The sequence below is a fragment of the Lytechinus pictus genome, chromosome 5 (assembly GCF_037042905.1).
Source record: "Lytechinus pictus isolate F3 Inbred chromosome 5, Lp3.0, whole genome shotgun sequence".
NCBI classification, from domain to species: domain Eukaryota; kingdom Metazoa; phylum Echinodermata; class Echinoidea; order Temnopleuroida; family Toxopneustidae; genus Lytechinus; species Lytechinus pictus.
Genome location: NC_087249.1, coordinates 1,438,286 through 1,463,986, shown reverse-complemented (window position 1 = coordinate 1,463,986; position 25,701 = coordinate 1,438,286). Strand labels below are relative to the sequence as shown.

General features: G+C 34.5%; 1 protein-coding gene across 5 annotated transcripts in view; it reads left to right on the top strand.

Annotated features, from left to right (window-relative positions):
- Positions 1-17,124, top strand: part of LOC129262602 (ankycorbin-like) — a 47,476-nt gene extending 30,352 nt beyond the window's left edge. For all 5 annotated transcript variants that reach the window (XM_054900741.2, XM_064099584.1, XM_064099586.1 and 2 more), the window contains 10 exons: positions 231-418; positions 862-977; positions 1,507-1,590; positions 2,338-2,451; positions 3,897-3,998; positions 4,583-4,679; positions 5,338-5,477; positions 5,747-6,001; positions 9,928-11,016; positions 12,061-17,124. In XM_054900741.2, the coding sequence (XP_054756716.2) occupies positions 231-418; positions 862-977; positions 1,507-1,590; positions 2,338-2,451; positions 3,897-3,998; positions 4,583-4,679; positions 5,338-5,477; positions 5,747-6,001; positions 9,928-11,016; positions 12,061-12,135 (2,260 nt within the window). In that variant the 3' untranslated portion in view covers positions 12,136-17,124. The remainder of the gene's footprint in view (positions 1-230; positions 419-861; positions 978-1,506; positions 1,591-2,337; positions 2,452-3,896; positions 3,999-4,582; positions 4,680-5,337; positions 5,478-5,746; positions 6,002-9,927; positions 11,017-12,060) is intronic.
- The last annotated feature ends 8,577 nt before the right edge of the window (positions 17,125-25,701 follow it).

The window sequence follows — 25,701 nt, the reverse complement described above, 5'->3', positions numbered from 1 at the left end:
AAATGACAATTGGTATTGTAAAGCCCTGAAAACCGACTAGTTTTCATTAGTTATCAGGTAGTATAACTTCCACCACTAAAGTGTCTCTTGTGACAACTCTGTTTGATCTATATTATGTAATGAGAATCATATTTGTCAAACCAATTTGTAGACTGTTTTTACACTCCTGAAAACTGAACAACTCTCTCTCACTCCTTCTCTCTTGCTCTCTGTCTGTCTCTCTCTTGTAGGACACCTTTGATGTCGGCATGTGAGAATGGCCACAGAGATACTGTAGAGCTACTTATCAAGAGAGGAGCCAGAGCAGATCTATGTGATGCCCAGGGGTATGATGCTAAGTATTATGCTGAAGGTAGTGGACAAGACAATGTGGCTGAACTCCTAGAGACTGCTCCATCCGTAGCTACATGGGATGTTCGTAAGTAATAATTTCCCCAATCCATCCATTTGACCTGGTGCTTGGGTGATAATGTCTATTATACAACATGATGGTCACAATGTGATGATAACAAGTACTATATCATTATTTCTTTTCTTATTGTCGTTATTGCATCATCATCACTATCATCATCATCATCCTCATTATCGTCATCATCATCATCACCCTCATCATCATCATTGTTATTATTAAGGCAACTTTCATAAAATTTATACTTTCGACCGTCTGTGTGTGGGGGCCTTTCTGAGACAATTTGTCTAGAGCTGTTCTTGAATTCATATGAAACACTTATAAAGGTTTGAGCATTTTGTGACACAAAGTAGGAATGGAGAAAACCTAGGGTCAGACGTACAAATGTCGATTAAATGGAATCGCCCTTTATTATGATTACTTAATAATCTGCTCATTTTCTATTTTTTCAGGTAACGAGGAAGAGGAAGCTTATGATGAAGTAGCCCCAGATGCAGTGGATTACATAGATGCGTTTGATGTGAATAATGATAGAGCAGACTCACCTCCTCCAAATAAAAACCATCAGGTATCCATTCTTGTTATCATTTAATTCCTCATCTTATTTGATATATATCAATATCATAGTGTTTGATTAAAAGGTAGCATGAAATCATTCTTGGGATCATGAAATTTCACTCTCTTGTATGGTTGACCTATTTAAAACCGGTTCGGGCAATCAGAGGGTTGTGTCTAAGAATCTCATCAAGGCCTTAATCCACATAAGCCACTTTCTACCCAGGTGCTGGCAGCATGCAAAAGCCTACATGTATGGAGTATGCCTAGCAATTTAGCTTGAAATCCTCTAGTTTGAATGCCCCCTAGGAGGGGAGGAAGTGTGTATATTTTGTGCTGGTAAGGGAGGATCCAGAGATCAGGGAAATAATACATATATTTGTAAAGTGGTTTAGAATGTTGTTCTGATGTATTATTTGTAATCAGTGGAATAAGGAAAGGAGCAGTCTACTCCCAACAAATAATTTCATTATAAATCCTTGAAATAATGATCTATTAGAATGAATTAATCGAGAACATTAACCTTATTTTCATCATAATAGAACAATATTGAAGCTGATTTCCCAACACCAAGTAGAGCAGTTAGCATGCCAGCTCTGACTGACAAGCAATCAGATGATTTGAAGGTGAGATCGTGGGAATCCATCTTAGTTTGAGCATTTCATAATAAATTTGGCATCAGTTTTAATTATCACAAGAGATTAAATTTTCACTTTGGGCCAATAACCTTTTCCTAGAGAGAATACGCACTGCGAGTGAGACTGGATAAATAACAGAAATATTTAAGTGAACGAGGAATTCCAAATGAATGGAAGAGTAAAGATTATTCATTAGAACTATTAGTGAGATTTCAGTAAAATGGGGGTTTGAGTTCATTTAGAGTAGGATTAAGGTGCAGGAGTATCATCATAATAGAAACTTGTGGATTCTGAAATTATTTATGCATGTAGGTGCCCATCTGTTATATGACATGTCATTCGATTCAAAGGAACAACTGGTATGAAAAACTGCAGGAAGAAATAAGATGATAAGATACATATAAACTTTATCTACCCAGATTGTCAGTTACTAATTTCTAGTTCTATTGACTGGTTGTAGTTTTGAGATGAGGATTGTTAAATTACATATCAAGCAAACATCACTATTTTATGAAACATACAATAGGGCAATCAAATAATTGTGCACACTTGTTACCATGAGAACAATCCAGCATACTCTCTGCCATGTCTCTGGCCTGTTAGAACTGTTCCAAACTTACCTTGCCCTTGTTATTCTTACTAATGACATTGATGATATGTATTATTTTGTTAAATAACATCATTTATTGTAGAAAGCCTGATGTGCTTGATTTATTTTTGTTATTTTTGTTACAGGAATTAGAGGAAGAGAATGACTTTTTGAATGAAGAACTGTCTAAGGTCAATGTAGCTCACAAGAAAGCTCTTGAAATGATTCGCTCGCTTGAAAGCAAAGTTAATGATATAAAGGTAAGAAAAAAGAACCTTATATCTTCATGTAATGATAATACACATATTTCCATAAGTTGCTGCATCCACTTTTTGCTTAACCCTAAATCTCCCGGGGTATTTTGATTCTTGTCATTCCGGGGGGGGGGGGGGCATTATGGCCCCCCCTAAGATCTCGGCCGCTGATCGCGCGAGTGACGCAAAAATTTGCACGCTGTTAGTGGGCGATGTAATCTACAAGGCTGTATGGTAAAATTTTCCAAAATAATGAGATTTTATTTTATATGAATTAATTATGCTAATTTATGCATAAATCATACTTTTTGCTCTAATTCACTAAATAAAGCTCCTAGAATGCTAATTTTTTGTAAAAATATTCTTTGTAGCATTCTTAACAATCGCAATTCAAAAAAACTTCGGTTTAGAAATAAATTTCTTATGTATTTTATTGTTTTATGAATTTCTTATGTATTTCTTTGTTTTTTTACTTTTTGTTTTTTATTGTTTTTTTCAATGGAAATCGTTCCAGACTTAATTCTGATCATAAACAAGGCAAAATTAATTCAGTTTAATCAGTAAAAGTAGAAATAATGATACATTTATGAATTTTGGCTAAATACACAATTTGCATTGGATTTGTACATGAAATCACGTTTATGAGCAATTTTTGGTCTGACATGCACTTACATAATGTTGCGTAATGTCGTAACCGCGTACCCGGGCGTCACAAATTTGGTCTCAAAATTTGCGCGAGACTTGAAAGTAAAAAGCCAGTGAGCGGCGAGGTCAAAAAATTTTGCGCAGCAGATATATCGCGAAAATTGTCGAGGGGGGGGGGCCATTATGGCCCCCCCCCCGGGAGAATTAGGGTTAATATGAAAATGCACTTATTTAGCAGATTTTATAAATCAGCTTTTGATATTACAATGTGCTCTCAGAACGAGACCATTTGAGACTTCAAGTCTTTAAGCTTTACCTCTCTACAACAAAGTAAAATCATACACCGTTGTGGACCAGTGGATTAGTCTTCTGACTTTCAAACAGAGGGTCATGGGTTTGAATCCCAGTCATGGCGTAATTTCCTTTGTCAAGAATTTGATCCACAATGTGCTGCACTCAACCCAGGTGAGATGAATGGGTACCTGCCTGGCAGGAATATATTCCTTCAGTGAAATTCCACCACGCTGTAAAAGGCTGCGGGGCTAAAGCCAGGGTAATGATATCCTAGTCCTTTGGAAGCATATAGGGACGTTGTGTCATAGATAAATGTGATATGCTCTAGACAAGAACAGTGTTCTTATCATTATTACACGGGAAATTAAAAATCAATTGGGTTCAAACGTAAAGACAAATTCATGTCACCATGCATTATGTGACTGAAATGTGTGAAGTAAATAGTGTAAATTGTTCGAGATACTTGTATTAACCTGAGGTATACTTTTCTCTTATTTGTTTATGATATACAGCAGGTAGAGAGTCTGAAAGAGAAACTAGAAAGTGAGGAGATGAAAAGGAAAGAGCAAGAGAAACAGATCAAGGACCTGGAGAATAAACTAACTTCCATGAAGGTAAAGGATTCAGATCAAATTGGGAACATCTGACTGATACAGATTACCCCAATGACAAAAAAAAAAAAATATCTACATTATGAGAGTGATATTTTTAATGGAAAATCTCAGAAATCAAGTAATTCCCGAAACCTATTCGTAAGGTGTGTGCTGAAATGCCCTAGTGACAACCCTGATGAACATAACCCCTCAACATGTGCATCTATGTTTATATGATTTAATGAAAACATAATTTGATGATTAAAAACAGAGAAGCACACAGAATTTTCAAGAAAACTACATGTATGAATGTACATCTATCATATCCAGAAAAAATTTGTACAGATGTGTATTTTAGGTGTTGACATTGCTTGCTTCCATAGTTATGATTGATTGAATAAATCATAACTCCTTGTAAGACGGGGGTCAATTTTGTATGCATGGACTTCTTGTAACTTAATGTTGGCAGTTTATCACTTTCTGTTGATAAGTTGAGAATTTATTACATTGATGACCGTTATGATTATGTTAGATAAAAGTATCAAAGACTGTGCACTTAATTGGTTTGAATTAGTCAAATTTTATTTATATCATTTTTCCGTCAGCTGAAAGTGAGCAAAGATTCATTTGAAGAAGACGAAGATGAGACAAATTCTGTTGGTAGTTGGGGTGACAGTGAAGATGACCTCTTTGATCTACCTGGTAAGTCATTAATCCATAGAAAAACAGCTTTTATGAGGTCAAGATAACTTCTATTGGCGACAAATGTTAATTTGTTATATATTCACTTTTACACTTTTATCATTTGAGAAATATTTGATATGGATGCAACTTGACTCAAATTGAGTGATAGTAATAATGATGATGATGATGATAATTACATTTCTGCAGCACCTTTGCTTGGAAAGGTACAAAGTGCAAGTGATTGTACATTTAGCTTCCAGACAGCTTTTATTTGACATAAGATCTGGGAACCATTTTGGGAAGATTATAGCACTGACAAGTTATAATTATCTGACAGTTATCAGAGCAACAGTCAGCCACCTGTACTTCTCAGCCAATCAAAAGCACGGAATGTTGTTGGATCTGACCAAGAGCGGATGTTAATCACTCTGTTTAATCATCCATTCATAGTAGGCGTGGATGATAATACAATGTTAGGGATCAAAGGGCATGCTCATCAATATTTTGCTATTGATTACCAGTATATTACCCATGCAGCAACCCAGACAGAAAACTCCTAATCCCCTGTGACTTGATGTTTCTATAAAGATAAAATATAAAATTATTCGCCATTTTAGCCATCAGAAGCCAAGTTTCAGTCATTGTACTAATTATAAATTGTTTGTTTTTGATACAGGAACCCAGAAAACGCCTAGGACACCATTGAATCTGTCTTTAGATATCAATTCCTCCAAGCAAAAGTCAGACGTCCAGCTACTAAAGACAGAGATTGAGGAGCTTCGCAAAGAAAATGAAAATCTTAAAAATCAATTAGAGGTATGTTTTCTAAGATGATCCTGGCCATTTAGCCCAAACAGCATTCAATATTTTATTGGAGTATAGTCTTAAGCACAAGAGTGTGAATGATTTTACAAGAATGTAGCTCTAATTCTAGTCATGAATCAAGGCTCCCTGTTTTTCAATTTTCAGTTTGATGAGGTTACCCCTGCTGCCATTGTATCAAGAGCATAGTTTGAAGGCTTTACAAAAACATAGTTCTTTCTCTCATCATTGATAAAAATTCTTTGATTTTCTTCAAATTTCAGTCTGGTGAGGTAACCCCAGCTGGTACTGTATCACGAGCAGAGTTTGAGAGATTGCGTCTTTCATCCAATGGTAGGATAGCAGACCTTGAAGAGGAGCTTGCTAGTTTGAAGGAGGAGCTAGAGGAGTCTGACCGAGGTAACATGGTCCCATACGAGGAGTATCAGGAGCTGAAGGAAGCCAATGAAGAGGAACTTAGTGTTGTTAAGCTGGAGAACATCATCTTGAAGGATGAGATTGGAAATGTCTCTCAGAGAGTAAGTCCTTTGTGTGATTGGACAATTCCATTCATTATGTATGTCTGACCTCACACATGTGATCTGTCTTTGTTTCTAGTTCATTTTAAAGGATGTAATGATCTCACAATATCATGGTTTGAGAAATTCATACAAGTGAAGTGAAAATGGGGGTCAGACATTCAAAAAGGTTGATTATTTTTTATTGAATTCCCCAAATGAGAAAATGAGTTTTTTAATGAGGATTATGTACATTCATTATTTACTTAATAGTAGACCGGCCAAAACGATTTTTTATACTTTGGACGGCAAAATTTGTTAATGCTTGCTAATGCTTGGCATCCCAGCTAATAGTCTTGCAAACATACCCAGGAATAGCGTACGGCCGGATGCCAAGCGCAATTTTGCGTGAAACTGTCTTTTTTAGCGTAAAATCTGAAAGAATGTCGAAAATCACGCATTTTGATATTTTGACGGATTATTTTAATATTTTTGATTATCTTTGATATGCAATTATTTTCATTCAGAGTTTCAAATTATAAGTCTCATAAATATGCATTTCAAATTTGAATATTACACACACACATATGGCACAGGGAAACATAAAACCGCGATTTCCTCAAAATAAAAGTTTGTGAAAACTATCAATAGTTTAAAGTTTTTTACGCAACTTAAATTCTTCGATTTAAAAGCGTTTCTCAATCGAATGTATAGTAAATGCCCTAATGCCACAAAAATTAAAAGAATTTTCAAGTAAGATGGAATATATCTCATTTTATGTTATCCGAAAGGAGACAATGTGCATTTTACCAGGCGCGCATTTTGAAAGAAAAATTGAAAATACCGTACATTGTGTACATAATTACATGTATCAGTACATACTAAAGCGGGTTTTTAATTACATGTATAAGTACATACTAAAGCGAGTTTTTAATTGAATAGCACAATTTGTCAATTCTTTGCATCCCAGCTCAAATTCTTGCGGAAATACTGAGTAATAACGTACGGGCGGATGCCAAGTGCACTTTTGCGTGAAAGTATCATTTTTTGCGTGAAATCTGAAAGAATGTCGAAAATCACGCATTTTGATATTTTGACGGATTATCATCATATTTGTGATTATCTTTGATATGGAATTATTTTTATTCAGAGTTTTAAATTATAAGTCTAGTAAATATGCATTTCAATTTGGAATATTACACACACATATATGGCAATATGAAATATAAAATCGTGATTTACTAAAAATAATAGTTTGTGAAAACTATCAATAGTATAATGTTTGTGTTCTGCATCTCAATTTCGTCAATTTTAGCGCTAACCGAATAAATACATAATAATTGTTGTCATGGCACATATAGTGAAAACAAATGTTGAAATAAGATGCAAGATATATCATTTTATGTTATATGCGAAAGATAACAATGTACATTTATCGGATGCGCATTTCTGATAAAATACAAACAGCGCACAATATTACATCTATATTGCACATACTAATATTAATCAGTGCGATACTCGTCATGATAGTATATAGGATTATGTTTACTTTTGTAGAGTTCGATCTTCTTGCTATTTCCGCGAATTAATTGGTGCTGAACGTAAAATCTACCTGTGGCGATATTCATAAATAGGTCTGATAATTAATTTGCCGTTACCGTGGTAATATTAATTTTGTAGGAATATCTATATCCAAAATCATAGAAACAGTAGCGTACCTAGGATTTTCCACAGGGGGGGGGGTGCAAAACCGTCGGCCAAAAAAATTGACGAGCAAAAAAAAGTCTTCAAGCTCGTCAGGGGGGGGGGCAAAAAAGGTCTTCAAGCTCGTCGGGGGGGGGGGCATGGATACGTCTTTTGCATGGGTTGGGACTCGTCAGGGGGGGGCAGACTGCCCCCTCTGCCCCCCCCCCGTAGGTACGCTAGTGCATAGAAAATAAACATGTATGAATAAAACGATCGAATTAGCATTTTTAAACTACTCTGTCAATCTACATTTTACTTCAATTATTGGATTATCAAAGTCTAAACAAATATGGCCGTTGCCACGGCAATACCTATTTTATGTCTCGCCTGCATGCATAGCAGAGCAGGACTAAAGGAGCCAGGGGGGGGGGGGCAGGGGTACATCTCCTGCATGAGTTGTGACTCGTCGGGGGGCAGTCTGCCCCCCCCCTTTACGCTAGTGGTATATTATCTTGAAAACGGGACACTTTCAGCTCCATGTAATCCTTTCGGACACTATACATGACCTTAGGCAGCGGGGGGAGGGGGGGGGGGGGAGAGGCAGTTGCGGCCAGAAATTTTGTAACTCGTTTTAAGTATGTACTTATTCATGTAATTATGTTGATAATTTACAGTATATTCAATTTTACATTCAAAATGCCCCCCCCCCTCCCCGCTAAATTTTGCATGCCCCCTTTCGCAAAATATTTCTTCCATCTTACTTGAAAGTTCTTTTAATATTTGTGACATTAGAAACGATCGATATTCAATAGATGAACCAATTTCAATCGAAGAAAATAACTTAGAACTATTGATAATGTTCACAAACTTCTATTTTGAGTAAATCACGATTTTTGTATGTCATATTGCGGTTTTATGTTTCCCTGTGCCATATGTGTGTGTGTAATATTCAAATTTGAAATGCATATTTATGAGACTTATAATTTGAAACTCTGAATAAAAATAATTTCATATCAAAGATAATTAAAAATATAATGATAATCCGTCAAAATATCAAAATGCGTGATTTTCGACATTCTTTCAGATTTTACGCTAAAAATGACAGTTTCACGCAAAATTGCGCTTGGCATCCGCCCGTACGTTATTCCTCAGGACTTCCGCAAGACTTTTAGCTGGGATGCAAAGAATTGACAAATTGTGCTATCCAATTAAAAACTCGCTTTAGAATGCACTTATACATGTAATTAAAAACTCGCTTTAGTATGTACTTATACATGTAATTATGTACATAATGTACGGTATTTTCAATTTTTCTTTCAAAATGCGCACCTGGTAAAATGCACATTGTCTCCTTTCGGATAACATAAAGTGAGATATCTTCCATCTTACTTGAACATTCTTTTAATATTTGTGACATTAGGACATTTACTATACATTTGATGGATAAACGCAGTTAAATCGAAGAATTTAAGCTGCGTATATAAACTTTAAACTATTGATAGTTTTCACAAACTTTTATTTGGAGGAAATCGCGGTTTTATGTTTCCCTGTGCTATATGTGTGTGTGTAATATTCAAATTTAAAATGCATATTTATGAGACTTATAATTTGAAACTCTGAATAAAAATAATTTCATATCAAAGATAATTAAAAATATAATGATAATCCGTCAAAATATCAAAATGCGTGATTTTCGACATTCTTTCAGTTTTTACGCTAAAAATGACACTTTCACGCAAAATTGCGCTTGGCATCCGGCCGTACGCTATTCCTGGGTATTTTTGCAAGACTTTTAGCTGGGATGCCAAGCATTAACAAATTTTGCCGTCGAATCCTTATCTAGAGCACTTTTTGACTTTTGGCCGGTCTACTATAATAATTGATGGGATAGTGTGACTGTGACTTCATAAAAATTAGTTCCTTTCATATTTTTTTTTGGAATAAAATTAAGTTTGTATTTATTTCTAAATGCAAAGGGGAAGTCATTTCAAAGTTGAAAGGCATTTTCCACTGCGAAATGTAATATTATGGTAGCCATGACTTATGGATTGAATTTCATTGAATTTATAGGATTGCTTCTGCTTCTTGAGTCTTATTGGCAGTGAAGCTAAAACTAGGACTTTGAATTAATCTTTGTGTTTTAATTCTTCCCTCTCCCTTCATCTCTTTATCTCTCCAACTCTCCATCTCTTTATTTATTTCTCTTTCTCTCTTTCTCTCCCCTCCTCTGCTTATATATGTTTATCTCTTTCTGTAATCAGCTTGCAGAAATGACTGATAAGAAAGAGCGCCTTCAAGAACAAGTGATGGAGCAGCAGGAGCTACAGCTAAGACCAGTCAGTAGTTCATCAGCTGACTTCAGATACAACGAGCTTGTCCAGGAGAAACTAGAGATGGAGGAAATCATTAGCAAACATTCTGAAGTCCTAGCCAAGCAAGCTGATGAAATGGAAGCGTACAAGAAAGAGATCAATGATTTGAAGATGGAGAAGGAAGAAATGGAAATGAAATTAGGAGAAAGCAGTGGGAGCAGAGAGGAAATGAATGCCTTGAAGAAGGAGAATGATAGACTCCAGGGTATGATCACTAAACAGTCTAAAGCCATAGCACAACAAACAGATAGGATGCGCAAGGATAAGATCAAATACAGTGAGGTAGTGGCTGAGCGAGATGGATTGATTAAAGAGATGCAGGCATCTCAGAAGACAGGTAGCCATGGAGATGGGGAGTTGGAGGAGAGACGGGAACTGGAAGCAGAAAACAGGAGACTGATGGAGAGGGTGGGTTTGCTGGAGAGACAGTTAGAACATGATGAGGAGGAAAGGACAAAAATAGAAGAGTTAACAGGAGAAAATTGGAGATTGCAGGATACATTGAGGAAAGCTGAGGATGAGATGCTTGTTAAGAGTGTGCAGCTTTCAAAGCTTCTTGCCTCTAAAACCACCGGACACCAAGGACTGGAGGAGGAGAATAGACAACTGAAAAAACGGAACAAAGAAATTGAGATTGAACTCTCAAATCGGCGGGACGGGGAGGCTCAATATTCCCAGATCCTTGCAGAGAATCTCTCTTTGAAAACTAGATTAAGTCAGCTTGGTGATGGTGGTCTTCAGAATGGTGACCAAGATTGGAAGCATTCGTCGGAGGTCTTCACTGAGAATAGAAAACTGAAAGAAACCATCAAGAAGATGGAGGGAATGCATGATGGACTGATGAATGGGATGGATGGAGGAGGAGGAAAAGCAAACCTTAAAGAAGTAACAAGGTTAAAACAACAGATAGGTGAAATGGATGCCAGGCATAAAGATACAGTCAATATCTACAGAGCACATCTACTCAGTGCTGTACGGGTAAGATTTTCATACAAACATTGCTTCGGCAACAAAACAAAAAGAATCGAAGACATATCAGAAACAAATGGTTGTTAGAGTTCTGATGTATAATGGCAACCTTGTTTTTCCTAGATATAGTTCTGTACATGACTGTTTTCAGAACATATGAGGTTGCCACTGAGGATATATCAAATTTATCAGAGCTTTAATAACAAAACCTTTTACCTCAAAGACATCTGGTGTTGGATAGTGAGAAAATCAATGCATCCTATCACTTTTATAAAGTATTTGCTTCATATTTTTTTTGGGGGGGGGATGGGGGTGGGGGGGGGGGGTGGGGAGAGATTACAGTGTAACTTGATAGATGTTGTCATGGACAGAACACTTTCCCTTAAATATGAGATAGATTAGGAGGTCTTTTAATATTAACCAGATGAATTGTGCATAACAATTTTTACCACTTCGCTTGCTAACTTATAACTTTCAAGACCGAAATGCGATGCTGGCTTACATCAGTTTGAAAATTACGCAACGTTTTGTCAGACCTAAAATTGCTCAAAAGCGTGATTTTGTGCACAAAGTCAAAGAAAAATGTTATTAATCACAAATCATACATGTACAGTTTATGAATATTTTTTTAAACTTTGCTGGTCTAAAGTATTTATTTAACATGTATGCTGTTTATTATCGCAAAGGAGTCCCAGACAAAGTTCATTGAAGAAATTAAAAAAAAACAAAAGTTAGAATATAATGAAATACATGAAAATTAAATGTATTCCAGCAATTTTTTTGTTATAGATATTTGTTCCTGGTCTACGTGTTTGCAAATTTTTGAAACAAATACTGGATTGGTTTCAAAGACCTGAAGAGTGTGGGAGAGGGGGGCAAATCCTCCCCCCCCCAAACATGGTCTGAAATTGCCCAGTTAAATAGTGTTAAATGAAAATCCTGAACATTAAGCAACATTTTCCCTTTATTTTCTGATCTTTATTTCCATCAGTGCAAAATGGATACATTTTAACTTTTTGTTTCCTTTTCTTTGTTATCTATTTCTTTGTGTAGGATGAGATCAGTCCAGACGTTAAGGAAGCACTTCAGCAAATTGTTAAACTTCGCAACGAAACACCTGTCACATGACACCATTCTATTATGCAAATGAGGATCTTCAATCCCTGCTGTGGTTTATGATACAAACCGGTTTAGCAGAATGGATGGTTTCATCCAGAGTGTGGCTTAAATCTTTGACTTTCTGCTACTTTGAATGGATCCAAACAATTTGAGAAGATCCGAGTCTGGATGGAGTATGAGTGGGACAGATTGACTGAAAATATTCCAAATACCCACAAACTGTATGGGCAAATTATGGAATTAAAATTAAAAGTAAGGTGCTTATCTGATCGTTTAGTAGTCTTTTTATTGAAAGACATCTGATGATCAGGAAAATTCTATGATATTTTCAAGACTATTAATCGTGATATATATACATGATGTTAATTCCTTTGTTAGTTGTAATTGATTAAATGTATTCATCTTGCCATTTCAAAAATAATTTGCACAATATTTAATCCTTGGGCGATGCCAGATAAAGTATTTCTGTCCTTTCCCTATTAATATGTGGTAACTTCCTGAAGTGATGTTTTTCCAGTTTTGTGTTTTATATGAAAAGATGTACTGCTTTTAAATTATGATGGCTTGAGCAGTTCATGCGGTGAAGTAATATTGGAGAAAAGTGGTGGAAAATATTTTTAAAAAGTTTACTTTTTTAAAAGAAATTGCTACATATATGTCATGACATAGTTATGTAATGCTGATTAATATTGATACAGCTATAATGTTTCATTGAGTGTTATGTGACTTATCAAGACACCAATTTTGTGAAGAAATTTGTAATCCCACCATAATTTATGTGCACGTTATGCAAACTTACAAATGCAAATAGACAGGTTTTTACTCAGGAAATATTGGGATAGAGTTAATTCACTTACAGTTACCTCATGGCGAGTGTACATTTTTAAATATTTATGATAATTTAAAGAAGTTACATCGTATTGCAGTATACTGTATGCATTACGGTACAGTTTTTAGTGACTCTATTTGAAATTACTGTCGGTTTAGAGCCCATATGTAGAAAGTGTCGCATAAATCATTTAATTAATTATCACCCTTCATCTCTGTCAATATATTTCGGTTAAGTTTTTTTTCAAACTTAAAGGTATTTCAATACATTCGTTTGGGGAGATAAGTCAAGGGGTCTGTATTAAAGTTACATCAATTATGCATAAACAGCTGTAAACTTGTTTTTATGATTTATATACATAATGAAATTATGGTTTTGAAAGTTATAGTTATTCCATAGATGAGAATACAAACCTGTCTATATTCACAATGTTTTTTTAATAAATACCTTGATACCTTGATTACTCATACAGTTTTCATATCAAATTGTTATGTATGTTCTGTAATTATGATTGATATCCATTCCACTTGTCCTCTTCTTATTAATCACATTCAAATTATCAATTCATCTTATTTCCATATTTAGACCAAATATGGTTTCCCAGTATTCAACATTGTTATTCCTCCTGGCAAAAGCAGATTTGGAGTATTTTGATTTTCGTATTCATTCTTCAAATAACATTATTTTACTTTATATAGTGAGATTCTCCTTGCATGCAAACTCTTTATACTCAAATCTCAATATTATAAATCAACAACCAATCTTGGTTATTTTTATTTTTTGTCTTTATTAAGAGTATATTTTTTCATTATTTTGAAGTATGATGCCAAAAGTGTAAATCTGGGGCCCATAACACAAAGCTTAGCAACGATCGTAGAACATTTTTCTACAATTGATTCCATTGACTACAATGTACAATCGATCGTGAAAATCAATACGATCAATCGCTAACCTTTGTGTTACGGGACCCTGGCATGCTATTTGAGATTGATTGAATACAATGAAATAGTATTCAATGCAGTATTCTCATCAAATAGAAAATGCTCTCATTTGGGATTTTTTTTCTTTACTCTTATTTATTTGTTGTAAATCTCACCTGTTTAAAAAACAATGAAGCACAATCATTTATTGCAGATTTGTTTTTTTTTCACATGTTTAAGTGTGATATAACCCAGTCTTGCCAATGTTTGAACAATTCTCAGCATTTGGTTTCCTTAGTGTGATTAAATTCTTGATTTATTTCTTATTTTACCGAGAGTTTGTTTCACCTTCATGGTTAAGCAAACATGTATTGAATACCAAGTGACAGATGAGATGATTTTTTCCTGCTAGATTAACTATTTTTGTTAACAATATGTGTGTTAATGTACAAATTTTTTTTTTCCAATCACAACTGATGCAATTTGATATATATTAAGAATCACCTTCATGTTTGCACAGCAAGTTCTAGTTGTTGGTAAAATCATCTGTAAGGTTACAAATAACTTCGTGAAACACACCTTAGGAATGTGACTCAATGGTCATTCAATCAATTACATATTTACAATCCTGCACACCCACTATTGACCAAACTATTCTGATTGCTCATTAGTGGGTTTGCAGGTAACAATGATCTTAATCAGCATTCTTTGCGTTAATCATAAACGTAGGCTTGTGTCTAATAGATTTATAGCTTTTTATTTTGATTGTTTTGTGACCCAAACATGGAATAGTGCAGCGCTTCTCAAACGAAGGGCCGTGGCCGCGAAGCTCTCTCAGGTGGGCTTCGAAAAGCTGCAGAGGAAGAAAAAAATTGGTGAAAAACTATAGTGTGTTTCACAGACCCATCCAAACATGGTATGTCTGATCAGTCTACGTGGGTCAAATGAAACTAAAGAATGCTTAGATATTGTGCATGTTGCAAAGCATGCACATGCACACTATGATGGTTTCGATCTAACTTTGATGTGAACCTCATGGGCATGCATATTGTGATTACCGGAAAAATGGGAATGCAGATTAGTTCTCAAACTCTTAGTTTCCAATGTGCTTCAGAACTTTGTGTTCAAATTTCACGAAACATTTTTTTCATCCAAGTGGACGTTTTCTTAAAATTTTGGTAGGTGGGCCATGAAAAAAAATCTGAGAGTCAAAGTGGTCCTCGAGTAAAAAAAATGGTTGAGAAGTGCTGGAATAGTGTATGTGCTGCGCTTTGTAACCGAAAGGTAAAGTCACTATATCATATGACTATTGGATGGGATTATATGATCTCTTCATGTCTTCCAAAGTTGGTTGATGACTAGATATATATAGAGGACTTGTGTGTAAATACTGTACATGTACTATATACATGGACGAGGAGTATTGTGAAACTATAAGAATTATTTAATATGGTGAATAGTATCTCTATGTACTTTGGTATTTAAATAGCTTTAAATATATGACAATGCCTGGTACGTAGCTTAGAAAAGTTGAGGGAGAAAGGGAGAGAGTAAGATAAAGAGAGAGAGAGAGAGAGAGAGTGACAGAGATAGTAGTAGTAGTAGTAGTCGTAGTAGTAGTAGTAGTGGTAATAGTAGTAGTAGTAGTAGTAGTAGTAGTAGTGGTAGTGGTAGTGGTAGTGGTAGTGGTAGTAGTAGTAGTAGTAGTAGTAGTAGTAGTCGTAGTAGTAGTAGTAGTGGTAGTGGTAGTGGTAAGTAGTAATAGTAGTCAGTAGTAGTTAGTAGTAGTAGTAGTAGTAGTAGTAGTAGTAGTAGTAGTAGTAGTAGTAGTAGTAGAGAGTGATATCAATTCTTTCCGATAAATCATTCCAGATATTCTATTATAGTAAAAAAGTAATAAGAATGTATAAGTTCAGCAGTTTAAAAACACACTTTTTTTTCGAGGAGTGCATCTCTTGAATTGTCTCATTACTTTGAGTAGCAGTCTGTCTACTACTTGTTATTCTTTATCCATTCGACTTGAAATCCTCAATATGTATCGAGTGATCTGTTATTCAAACAGACTTTATTGATGATCAAGTATCAACTGAGACACCCCTTTATTCTATTAATAAATAACAAAATGGTGTCCCACTGCATTACTCTAAGTTGGGCTCTGTGTCACAAAGTTCAGCATTTGATCAAAGAACAAAATTTTATAATGGATTGCATTGATCGTAATGCACAATCAATTGAGAAAATAAGTTGTACAATCTATCACTATGTTTGTGATAAAGTACCCAGATATGTACAGGTTCTGCCACAATGGGATAAAGGATAACAGACAGTGTATGCTTGCCCCTACTCATTCTGGTAAGACAAGAAAGATACATCATGTACCGTCAAATCTCTACATCTCTACCTTTTATTCATTATCCATCTTAGTAACTATCAGGGCCCCATCTTACAAAGAGTTATGATGGATCCGATCAATCTCAAATATATGGAAATCCATCATTGTCATGATTTTTCCTTTAGCATGTTTAGGAAATTTGCTCAATTTCCATTAAAAACTAAGAGAAGCATACTGATTTGTCAAGAAAAAGGTGAATGTATGAATGTACATCATTTCTAGAAAATATTTTAAACAAACATGTATTCTAGATGCTGAAATTGCTGGCTTGCCATAGTTGCGATTGATTGGATCAAGCGCAACTCCCTGTAAGACGGGACCCAGAAGTTAAATTACTTATAATAAATAAAGTGAACATATTTCATATTTTATCAAGGGGTGTAGTGACATGACATGTGCTCCTGCGATGATTGCTTAGGGCTTTAGTTTGTCTTAGATGTTGGATTAAGATTATGATTGCAATATGGGTTTGTGTTAGTATACAGTATAGTGCTAAATCCAGGGTTGGAGTCAGTCATTTGGTTAGTGTGTGGAATATATTAGCGTAGGAACTGTCACGGCTGGAACAAATGTCATGGAACCTATCGAGGTGATTTGATGAGCTAAATTAGATCATGTCATGTAAATTGTATCAGCACTGTGTGTTTGTAAAAAAAAACCAATGAAACCCCAGATTAAACCTTGTACGTGTAGATATGTCCAGGTATTTTCTTTCTGAAGTCACTAAGATAACTGTTATTTCAAAAAGAATCTTATTATCTATTGTCTATATTTATTTTGTAACCATATTCTGAAATGTTGATCATATCTCTTTTATTGTCCAAGAGACTTTATAAATGGATTAACTTAATACTAAATCCTACACTTTGTTGTATGTTTTATGTTGTTGACTGATTTACATAAGCGAATCCATGGGGGGGGGGGTGGCGAAGCAGCCGCGGCCTCCCCAATGGCGGCGCAAAAAAAAAAGGAAAAGAAAGAGAGAAAAAAAATCGGAAGGAGAAGAGGAAAATGAAGAAAAATAATTAAAAGGGCCCCTTTTCACGACAGTATATTACACATTTCTGCTTGAGCTTATATTATATTCATTAGTTATACAGTGTGTTCGCTTGCATCATGTATTAGTGAAGATACCCATCCTTATTTTAACTATTAAAAGAAAATTGCCTAGAATGTCCTCTTTGGGCTCTAAATCTAAACAAAAAAGCTATTAGCTCGTATACTGAATGTCCGGCTTCAGGGCGTAAAATATATAATTTTTTCTTAGGTAGATGACTATCCTGTTAATGATAACAATAAGTGCTTAAAATGTGCAGTTTTAAAGACAAAATATCTCGCACTTCACGCTCGCATCATCTGTTTAGTTAGATGCATGTCGTGTTCATGATTACAATAAGTGCTTAGAATGTCAATTTTCCGGTCGGAAAATTGAGAAAAAAAATAGCTTGCTTCGCTTCATATCCTATTCATGATTACAAAATGCTTTTAAAAAATTCTGGTCGGAATAACAAAAATTTTCTGATAGCGCTTCGCGTTTACATTATTTCATCGATAAGGTTTATTTGATCCGACGAGCCTATACGTTCATTTATCCCTTTGTATTTCCAATTCAGTTTTTTTTTTCATTCCATGCGCTCTTTATCTGCGTTGGACCAACCACCAACTGATTTAATGCATTCAATCGCCGCAACTTATTTTATTACAAGGGAGAGATGTTAGTTTTGAGGCGATGCTGTCCACAAGCACGTTTAAACCAGTTCTATGCACAGCCTGTCCAGCAAACAAAACGTTTTCAGAACTTTCAATAAACGCTCTAGATTCTGTAGGTCTTCGTCCAAATTTTCGTTTTAAAATGTTTATAAAACTTCCAAATTTGAACTTGGAAACTGAGGCATAGTTTTTCTTAATTACTATTTTTATTATTTTTTAAAACATTTTAAACGTCAATGGATGTTCCAAAATGGGACTTTATATGCAAAACTTAAAAAAAAACTTTACCGGAAGTTTTGGACGTTACTAAACTATTTAAAAACGCCATCAGACTTGATTTAAATCTCTTTACTACTACCATATCGCATATTCTATGTTTCAAATAGAAAGGTATAAATTCATATGTAAGAAATAGCCGTTTGTGATGCAATCGGTATTTTTTTCATGAGCATAATTTATATGCTGTAAATATCCTGCCTTCATGGTCTTTTGAAATTAAACAAAACTTTAACGAATGACATTACATACTTTTAAACCGCGTCGGATAAATTTTCAGTATCATGCCTGTTGATTAAAAATGAAAAATAAAATCTACTTTTATTTGGGTGGACTTTACCTTAAAATGAATTGTATGCCTACTTTTTTCCTATATTGATATTAGTGAATGTTTTCAGAAAGGTTTTCTAAACGTTCTCAAAATGTCCAATAAGGTTTTCTGCAGGTCCTTATACTAGAAAGTAAACGATCATAATCCATTAATGTAAAAAAAAAATTGAAAATGATAAAGGACAAGCTATTTTATAATGCAAGCCAGGGAGTTATATCAATGACTTATACTTAACCTAACATGCTTAGGAATTTGAATCGTTTTCATTGGCTATTGAGATCTGGTCCCAGTACATAGAAAAACCTGACTATTATTTTCAATAGGTTTAGGATAGAATAGGATAAGTATATCATTTACATGAAAGGTGAAATAGTTATCACACGAGATACAAGATAAACAGGTGCATAATAAATATATTTTCATATTTATTTTGCTGTTTTTTTTTAAAGTTCATCACAAAGTTTTTGGACGTTCTAAAGAACGGAATTAAAGGTTTCCCATGTTACACTTTTCGAACGGTTCGTAAAACGATTTTGAACCATTTTGGTAAGGTTTTCTTAATGTTCTCGACATGTTTTCATGATTTTCTGGACGTCTGCCGAACTTCCACAGAACGTTTTTGATATTTTTAAAACGGTTACGTCTATACCATTCAAAAGGTTCTTAGCAGGTCTTCAAATTTTTTTTTGAAAACATAAAAAAAAAATCGTTTTGAACGTCTATTCTAAACGTTTTAAAAAGAATGAAAACCTTACACAAACGGACTTGAACGTTTTATTATTATCTTCAGTCGCATCCTTAAATGTTTTTTTAGAAGGCAATAAAGGTTTGAGTATAGTCCAGACATTCTTGCTTCCTATACGTCACATTTCATTGAATTTCACAATACACATAACCAAAAGTATAAGTTGTAGAATTAAAATATTTGTTTCTGTTTAAAATCAAGAGATAAAAATTTATATCTCTTTGAAAATTTCGAGAAGGGAAAGCTCATTTTGCTTATTTAAAAAAATTGTTATTATCTCGTAGATATTTTATGTACCAATGTTTATAGTGCATGTATGAATTATACTTGCTGTTAACAGGTTAATCTCAGATAATTAGCAACCAATTTCTCACCATGTAAACTCCGATCTTTTCCTTAGATTGATGTAGTGGCGTTGGATCCTCTCACAAACAATTATATTCTTACGATGCAACATCCCGGTGCAACATATAATATAAAATTCTTCTTGTTTTTTTTGTTTCATAAACTATTCACGACACCCTGTCAAAGTGCCGCCTTAGGCCCAGGGCGAGAAAGGATATCAAGTATATATGGTCATTCTAATCTATGCCCTCAGAGGAATTAATACTAAGAACAGGTATTATGCTTAAAAACCCCTCAGAGAAAACTCCCTGCCAATTTCCTAATGTAGTTTACTCATTTTTTTCATTGGATTAATGAACATTTTTCTCGATTGAGAAATATGCCTAAAGCCAATGAAGTCAATGGTATACATTGTAACACCTGATACCAGTGCATTCTAGTTTATGTATCATTAATGTGCATATAACCAAGAAGATAATGATGTGTGTAATGATAGTAAAATACAATACGTTTGGCTGCATTTAGGGGCGTCGCGGTCTAGTGGTTAAGACTCCCGTCTTTCAATCTGAGGGACATTGGTTCGATCGATTCCCAGCTACTGGTGTGTTTTCCTTCAGCAAGAAATTTACCCACTTAGTGCTGCACTCAAACCAGGTGAGGTGAATGGGAACCGGCTGGAAGTTAATCCTCACAAAGCTGTGAGCACCGGGAAAGGTATACTCAGGGGCGGATCCAGGAAAATTTGACAAGCAAAAAAAAAAGGTTCTCACTTGTGTATGAACATAAACATTCCCGTTAAAAATACATGTTACTTTAAAAATGGGGGCACACTTGTGTATATAAGAATGGCATATTTACATTAAAAATTTGATTATGGCTCTCAAACGGGCCGTGGGGGGGGGGTATATCCTGCCGCTGGGTCTACTAGCTTATACAGTGCGTCCCACAAAAAACGAAACCGAGGTTTATCGATGATTTATCATAGCTTTATCACAAATACAATAGACAAATGACCTACCATTGTAAAGCTTAGAATCTCCTCTTTCATCTGAAATTACTTTGATTATTTCTCATTCACGCATGAGTGAGCAAAAACAATTTGAAGAGGGGATACCAAAAAGTCATTTGGCAGGCTGTATCTGGGTTTCAAAAAGAAAACCACATTTCTAAAAATTTCAATATCTGCTCTTTAATTTGATACCTCAATTACAGAAAATGGTCAAGAGATAACAAAGTTCTGGTTATTTGAAATAAGGCTTGAATTTCAATAATTTCATAAAATGAAGAGGTTTTACAGGCTAGCGTTCAAACTCACTCGACACTCCTTTTTGTTGAGGATCAGCCATGCATGAAGTCTTTTATAAACCATGCGATAGCTTCTGTGGGAAACCGGTGAAAACACGTTTATTTAATGAAATTATGGAAATACAAGCATTGTTTCGAGAGAACGTAACTTTTTTACTTCTTGACCATTTTTTGTGATTAAGGTATCAAATTAAAGAGCAGATATTGAACTTTTTAGGCAAGTGATTTTCTTTTTAAAATTCAGATACCCCCCGCCAAATGAGTTTTTGGTATCCTTTCTTCAAATTGTTTTTGCTCACTCATGCGTGAATGTGGAATAATCTAAGAAATATCAGATGAAAGAGGAGATTCTAAGCTTTACATTGGTAGGTAATTTGTCTATTGTATTTGTGATTAAGTTATGATAAATCATCGCTAAATCTCGGTTTCGTTTTTTCTGGGACGCACTGTATAGTCGGGAGAATATAGGAGCGCCTCATAACATCTAACAAGGTCGATGTATCATACGTGCACTTTCCGAATCCTGTATCATTATTATATCAAGACGCATGATATAAAGTCTGTTTACTAGATTAACTGCATAAATATTTTTTTGTCTTCCTTTTTACTTATTCCTGTTAAATTTAAAAGTTGCTAAATGTGGTAGTACTCTTTTGTGTAGCGATGGCAAAGACAAAGTGGACAGTTTTAATCACTTTGGACTCGTGGAATTAGCAAAAAGAGAACCACCAGCTGAGAGACCTATATCATATGGCTATCAACGCGTGCACTATTTAGGCCTATACATGGATATTTTCCTGACTCGAATTAGTTGTTCAGAGTAACATGAAAGTTTGAATTTCCTATATATAAGAGGCATTTTTGTGTCTGAAAATGAAGTTTATAATAAAAAAAAAGAGATTAGCTTTTAATATCTTGAAATATCAAAATAAATTATCATGAAACGATGTCTTCGTAACCTTACATGTTGTAGACACATCGGAGTATACCTTCAAAGCTATCAGGATGCTCCTTCCTATAACTAAGGTTCAAAAGTCATAACTATTTTTCACTTCTTTAATGTGCTTTGCTAATTTTGAAGTATGATGTTTTCTGTAAATGGGCCATATCTGATTGTGAACATGATTATAACGAGCTAATGTTCATGGTGGTTTGTATTTAATGCAAGGCTTTTGAGACAGTAAGTGTTATGTAAAACATTTTCATATAATGTATGCCAATGTATTTTTGTGAAGGCAGGGGAGGGGGGCCAAAATAACTTTTAATATCCAATTGAAATATATAAAACATGAAAAAATAAATATATACAAGATAATTGTATTTTTCTTTTGTATTGTTTATTTTGAAATGAGTGTTGTATTTTTGTTACACAAGGTGAAAGACACATCTATTAATAAATCAATTGTATCATGTAAAGTCGACCTAGATAATGAACCATTCAGATTTCTCTACTTAAGGACGTTCCACAGTTAAAATGAAATCCATGTCATTTTCACCAAACTTTGCACATAGATACTTTAGAACCTGAATATTCGAAATATGCAAAAATTAACATAGGTCCATGTGCTTGATTTTTTGCTATGGAGCTTCAAAGTTCACCCGAATGAATGTTCTTACGGATTGCGCATTCAAAAGGATTTGGCATTTTTAGACCTCGCAAGATCACTACAATGAGTTTAAACCTCTATTACTCAGTCAAAATACATGAAAAAGTCATCAAATTTCGCAAGAGAGTTAATAAGTGTATTGTTAGAATGGAGAATCTATTTATAGTGCTATTTGTTTGCAGTTTTAAGTCTAACAGCACTGTCAGTTTTAAAAAATGGCGTAAAACATAACAAAAACCCAATCTCAAAAAAGTGAAATTTCAATAACAAACTACAAAAGTACAATAAATGCTGCACTTTATTCAATATCCATGTCATTTTCACCAAAATTTGCAAAGTTGTAGAGGAAGGTATACCGAAGAGGTGCAAACATTAAAAAATAGGGCTTCATGTGCTTGTTTTCAAACTATCAGCATTTTCATTAGAGCAAATGTGCTTTTTAAAACACCAAAAATGCGCCAAATGCTTTGTATCTATGAGAAGAAAAAATCAAAACCACTCTACCATTTATTCAAACTCGGGGTCATATTCGTGATTTTTGGCAGCACTGCAGAGTAAAGTATTTTAAAATTGTAGTGATGTTTTTTTTAATGGTCCATGGAATAATTAAAGTTTTTTAGCTTCATAAACTAACGCATCGGATCTGCAGTTAGAGTGCAGATGATGAGAAAAATCAGTTCATACCCACAGCTAATTAATCACCTGTTCATCCATTGTGACGTCAGCGCGCAGAGTGTAAAATATGCGCAGATCATAATGCGCACAAACATAACTGTGGAACGTCCTTAATATTAATAACCTCCTATTGGATTTAATCCTCAAACAACCTACCACCTTCTTCTGTAATAAAACTAAGAGGAAATTACAAAGTTCATTTATTCTTTTTCATTGTCGCAAAGATTATTATCAATATCAGAGATACAGAATGCAGTGTGTGTGTGTGTGAGTGTGTGTGTGTGTGTGTGGGGGGGGGGGGGGTTCTGAAACCTGATTTATTTTGTTACTAACAGAACTACAAAATCCTTTTGAATATCAAGCATTGTGGTAGGGGCATGTCTAGAGAATGTTACTTTCACGAAATTATCGTGATTTAATTTGATTGACATATTTTATAATGTTGATGAAATCATAGATTTTTATTGGCTGAGTGTAAAATTGTCCATGGAGAGCACTGACAAGAGTCTATTTGAAATGCTCTCTTCGTCTGCCTTCTTCCAAAGATCGTTATTCTGATTTTATTTCATAATGTTTGTGACAGCTTTTTTTCGATGAATGGTGAAGTGTGCAGATTGCGTGCAAGGACTAGCACCCATCACTATATATGGCAATAAAAATAAGATAAAAGATTTTTTTTTCAGAATACCAGCCCTGCCCTCCAATGACTAAGCATAATTATATAATTATGTATCACTTAATAGTTGATTGGCAGAATCGTTCAAAATTATATATCTCAAGTGTTTCTCATCGTAGGCTACTATGTACAAATGTCGTGTTGATTCTTAATAGTCAAACTACAGTATATCGTCATCATGGTTATGAACTTATTTTAATGAAAAAGGTCATTCATTTAACTCTTACATTACCGATGTAACTTCTATATGCCACTGAGAAAGATAACGTATTGAAAATAAAACTAGTTTGTAAAAACCTCTATCATTAAATACTTTTAAAAATGAAGACAATTCAGATTGCTATACTAAGTTTTGTCAAAACCTTTATAAATTAGGTTGCATGGCCAGACTAGGCCCACTTTACCAAGTGCTCAACATAGAATATCACTGACTCTGTTTCAAGCCAAACAATATGGACTTCTATTATCACCATCAGTCTGATCAAGTATGAATATATATGCGTAGACCCCATATTCTGAACTCTGGTCTAAAGTTGTGGTTTATATATGGATAGCAAATAATTAGAAATTTCTTAGTGTAATTTATCAGCTCAACTGCTACTCCAATCATTCAAAAGTTTCCCTGAATAATAACTTTCCTTCGCCACTATTGCATTATGAAAGAGCTCAGTAAACAATGGTGACGAAATTTTGAGATTGGTGGCTTAATTCCCATAATTTTAGCACAGAATCCTTTAATTTCCGTGGTATAACCATAGCCTTTTAAAATTAAACCGGAAATCCAAAAACGGATATTAATAGACCAGTTCGTAGTTACTCATGGACAATTTTCGGTCAAATGACCTTTCATTTCTTTCATTATGATAGGCAGATTTCAAAGCAAAATATTACGTAAGCTTGCCTTACATAGCAGGATGAAGAAATTGAATAGACCACTAGAATAGCACACCAATTAACACTTTATGAAGGTATTTGTTGCATTCCTACTTTGAATGCATATCATAGCATGTTGCACAATGTACTTGGCAAACTGTGTAAACCAGTCGTTCGTGGACGCGTTGTTTTTTGTGGATGTAAATGAAAACCACAATTTAAAAGAATATATGTTGGTGCTTATCTCATTAGATTTTAAACCACCATGTCACTTTAGTACAAATTACCTTCCTCTGATCATGCGTAGAATCTTTTGATCATGCGCAGAAAGGAACTACGAACTGGCTTCTTAAAGGACAAGTCCACCCCAACAAAAAGTTGATTGGAATAAAAAGAGAAAAATCCAACAAGTATATCACTGAAAATTTCATCAAAATCTGATGTAAAATAAGAAAGTTATGACATTTTTAAATTTCGCTTAATTTCACAAAACAGTTATATGCACATCCTGGTAGGTATGCAAATGAGGGAACTGATGTATTTTATTATATGAAATATGAAATATTTTGATTTTCTCATCATTGTCAAGTAAAATGAAGTTTCATTCCTCCCTGAACATGTGGAATTCCATTATTTTAACATTTTGTGCTTCAGGCAAGGAGGTCCTAATCGTCAAATTCGCAAAAATTGAAATATTGTTTAATTCAAACAATAAAAAACAAAAGAAATAGTGAGTGAGTGACATCATCGACTCTCTCATTTGGATGTAACAGGCTCGTTCATATTACTATTTTGTTAAAAATAAGCGAAACTTTGAAATGTCATAAACTTTCTTATTTTACATCCGATTTTGATGAAATTTTCAGCATTGTGCTTGTCTGATTTTTCTCT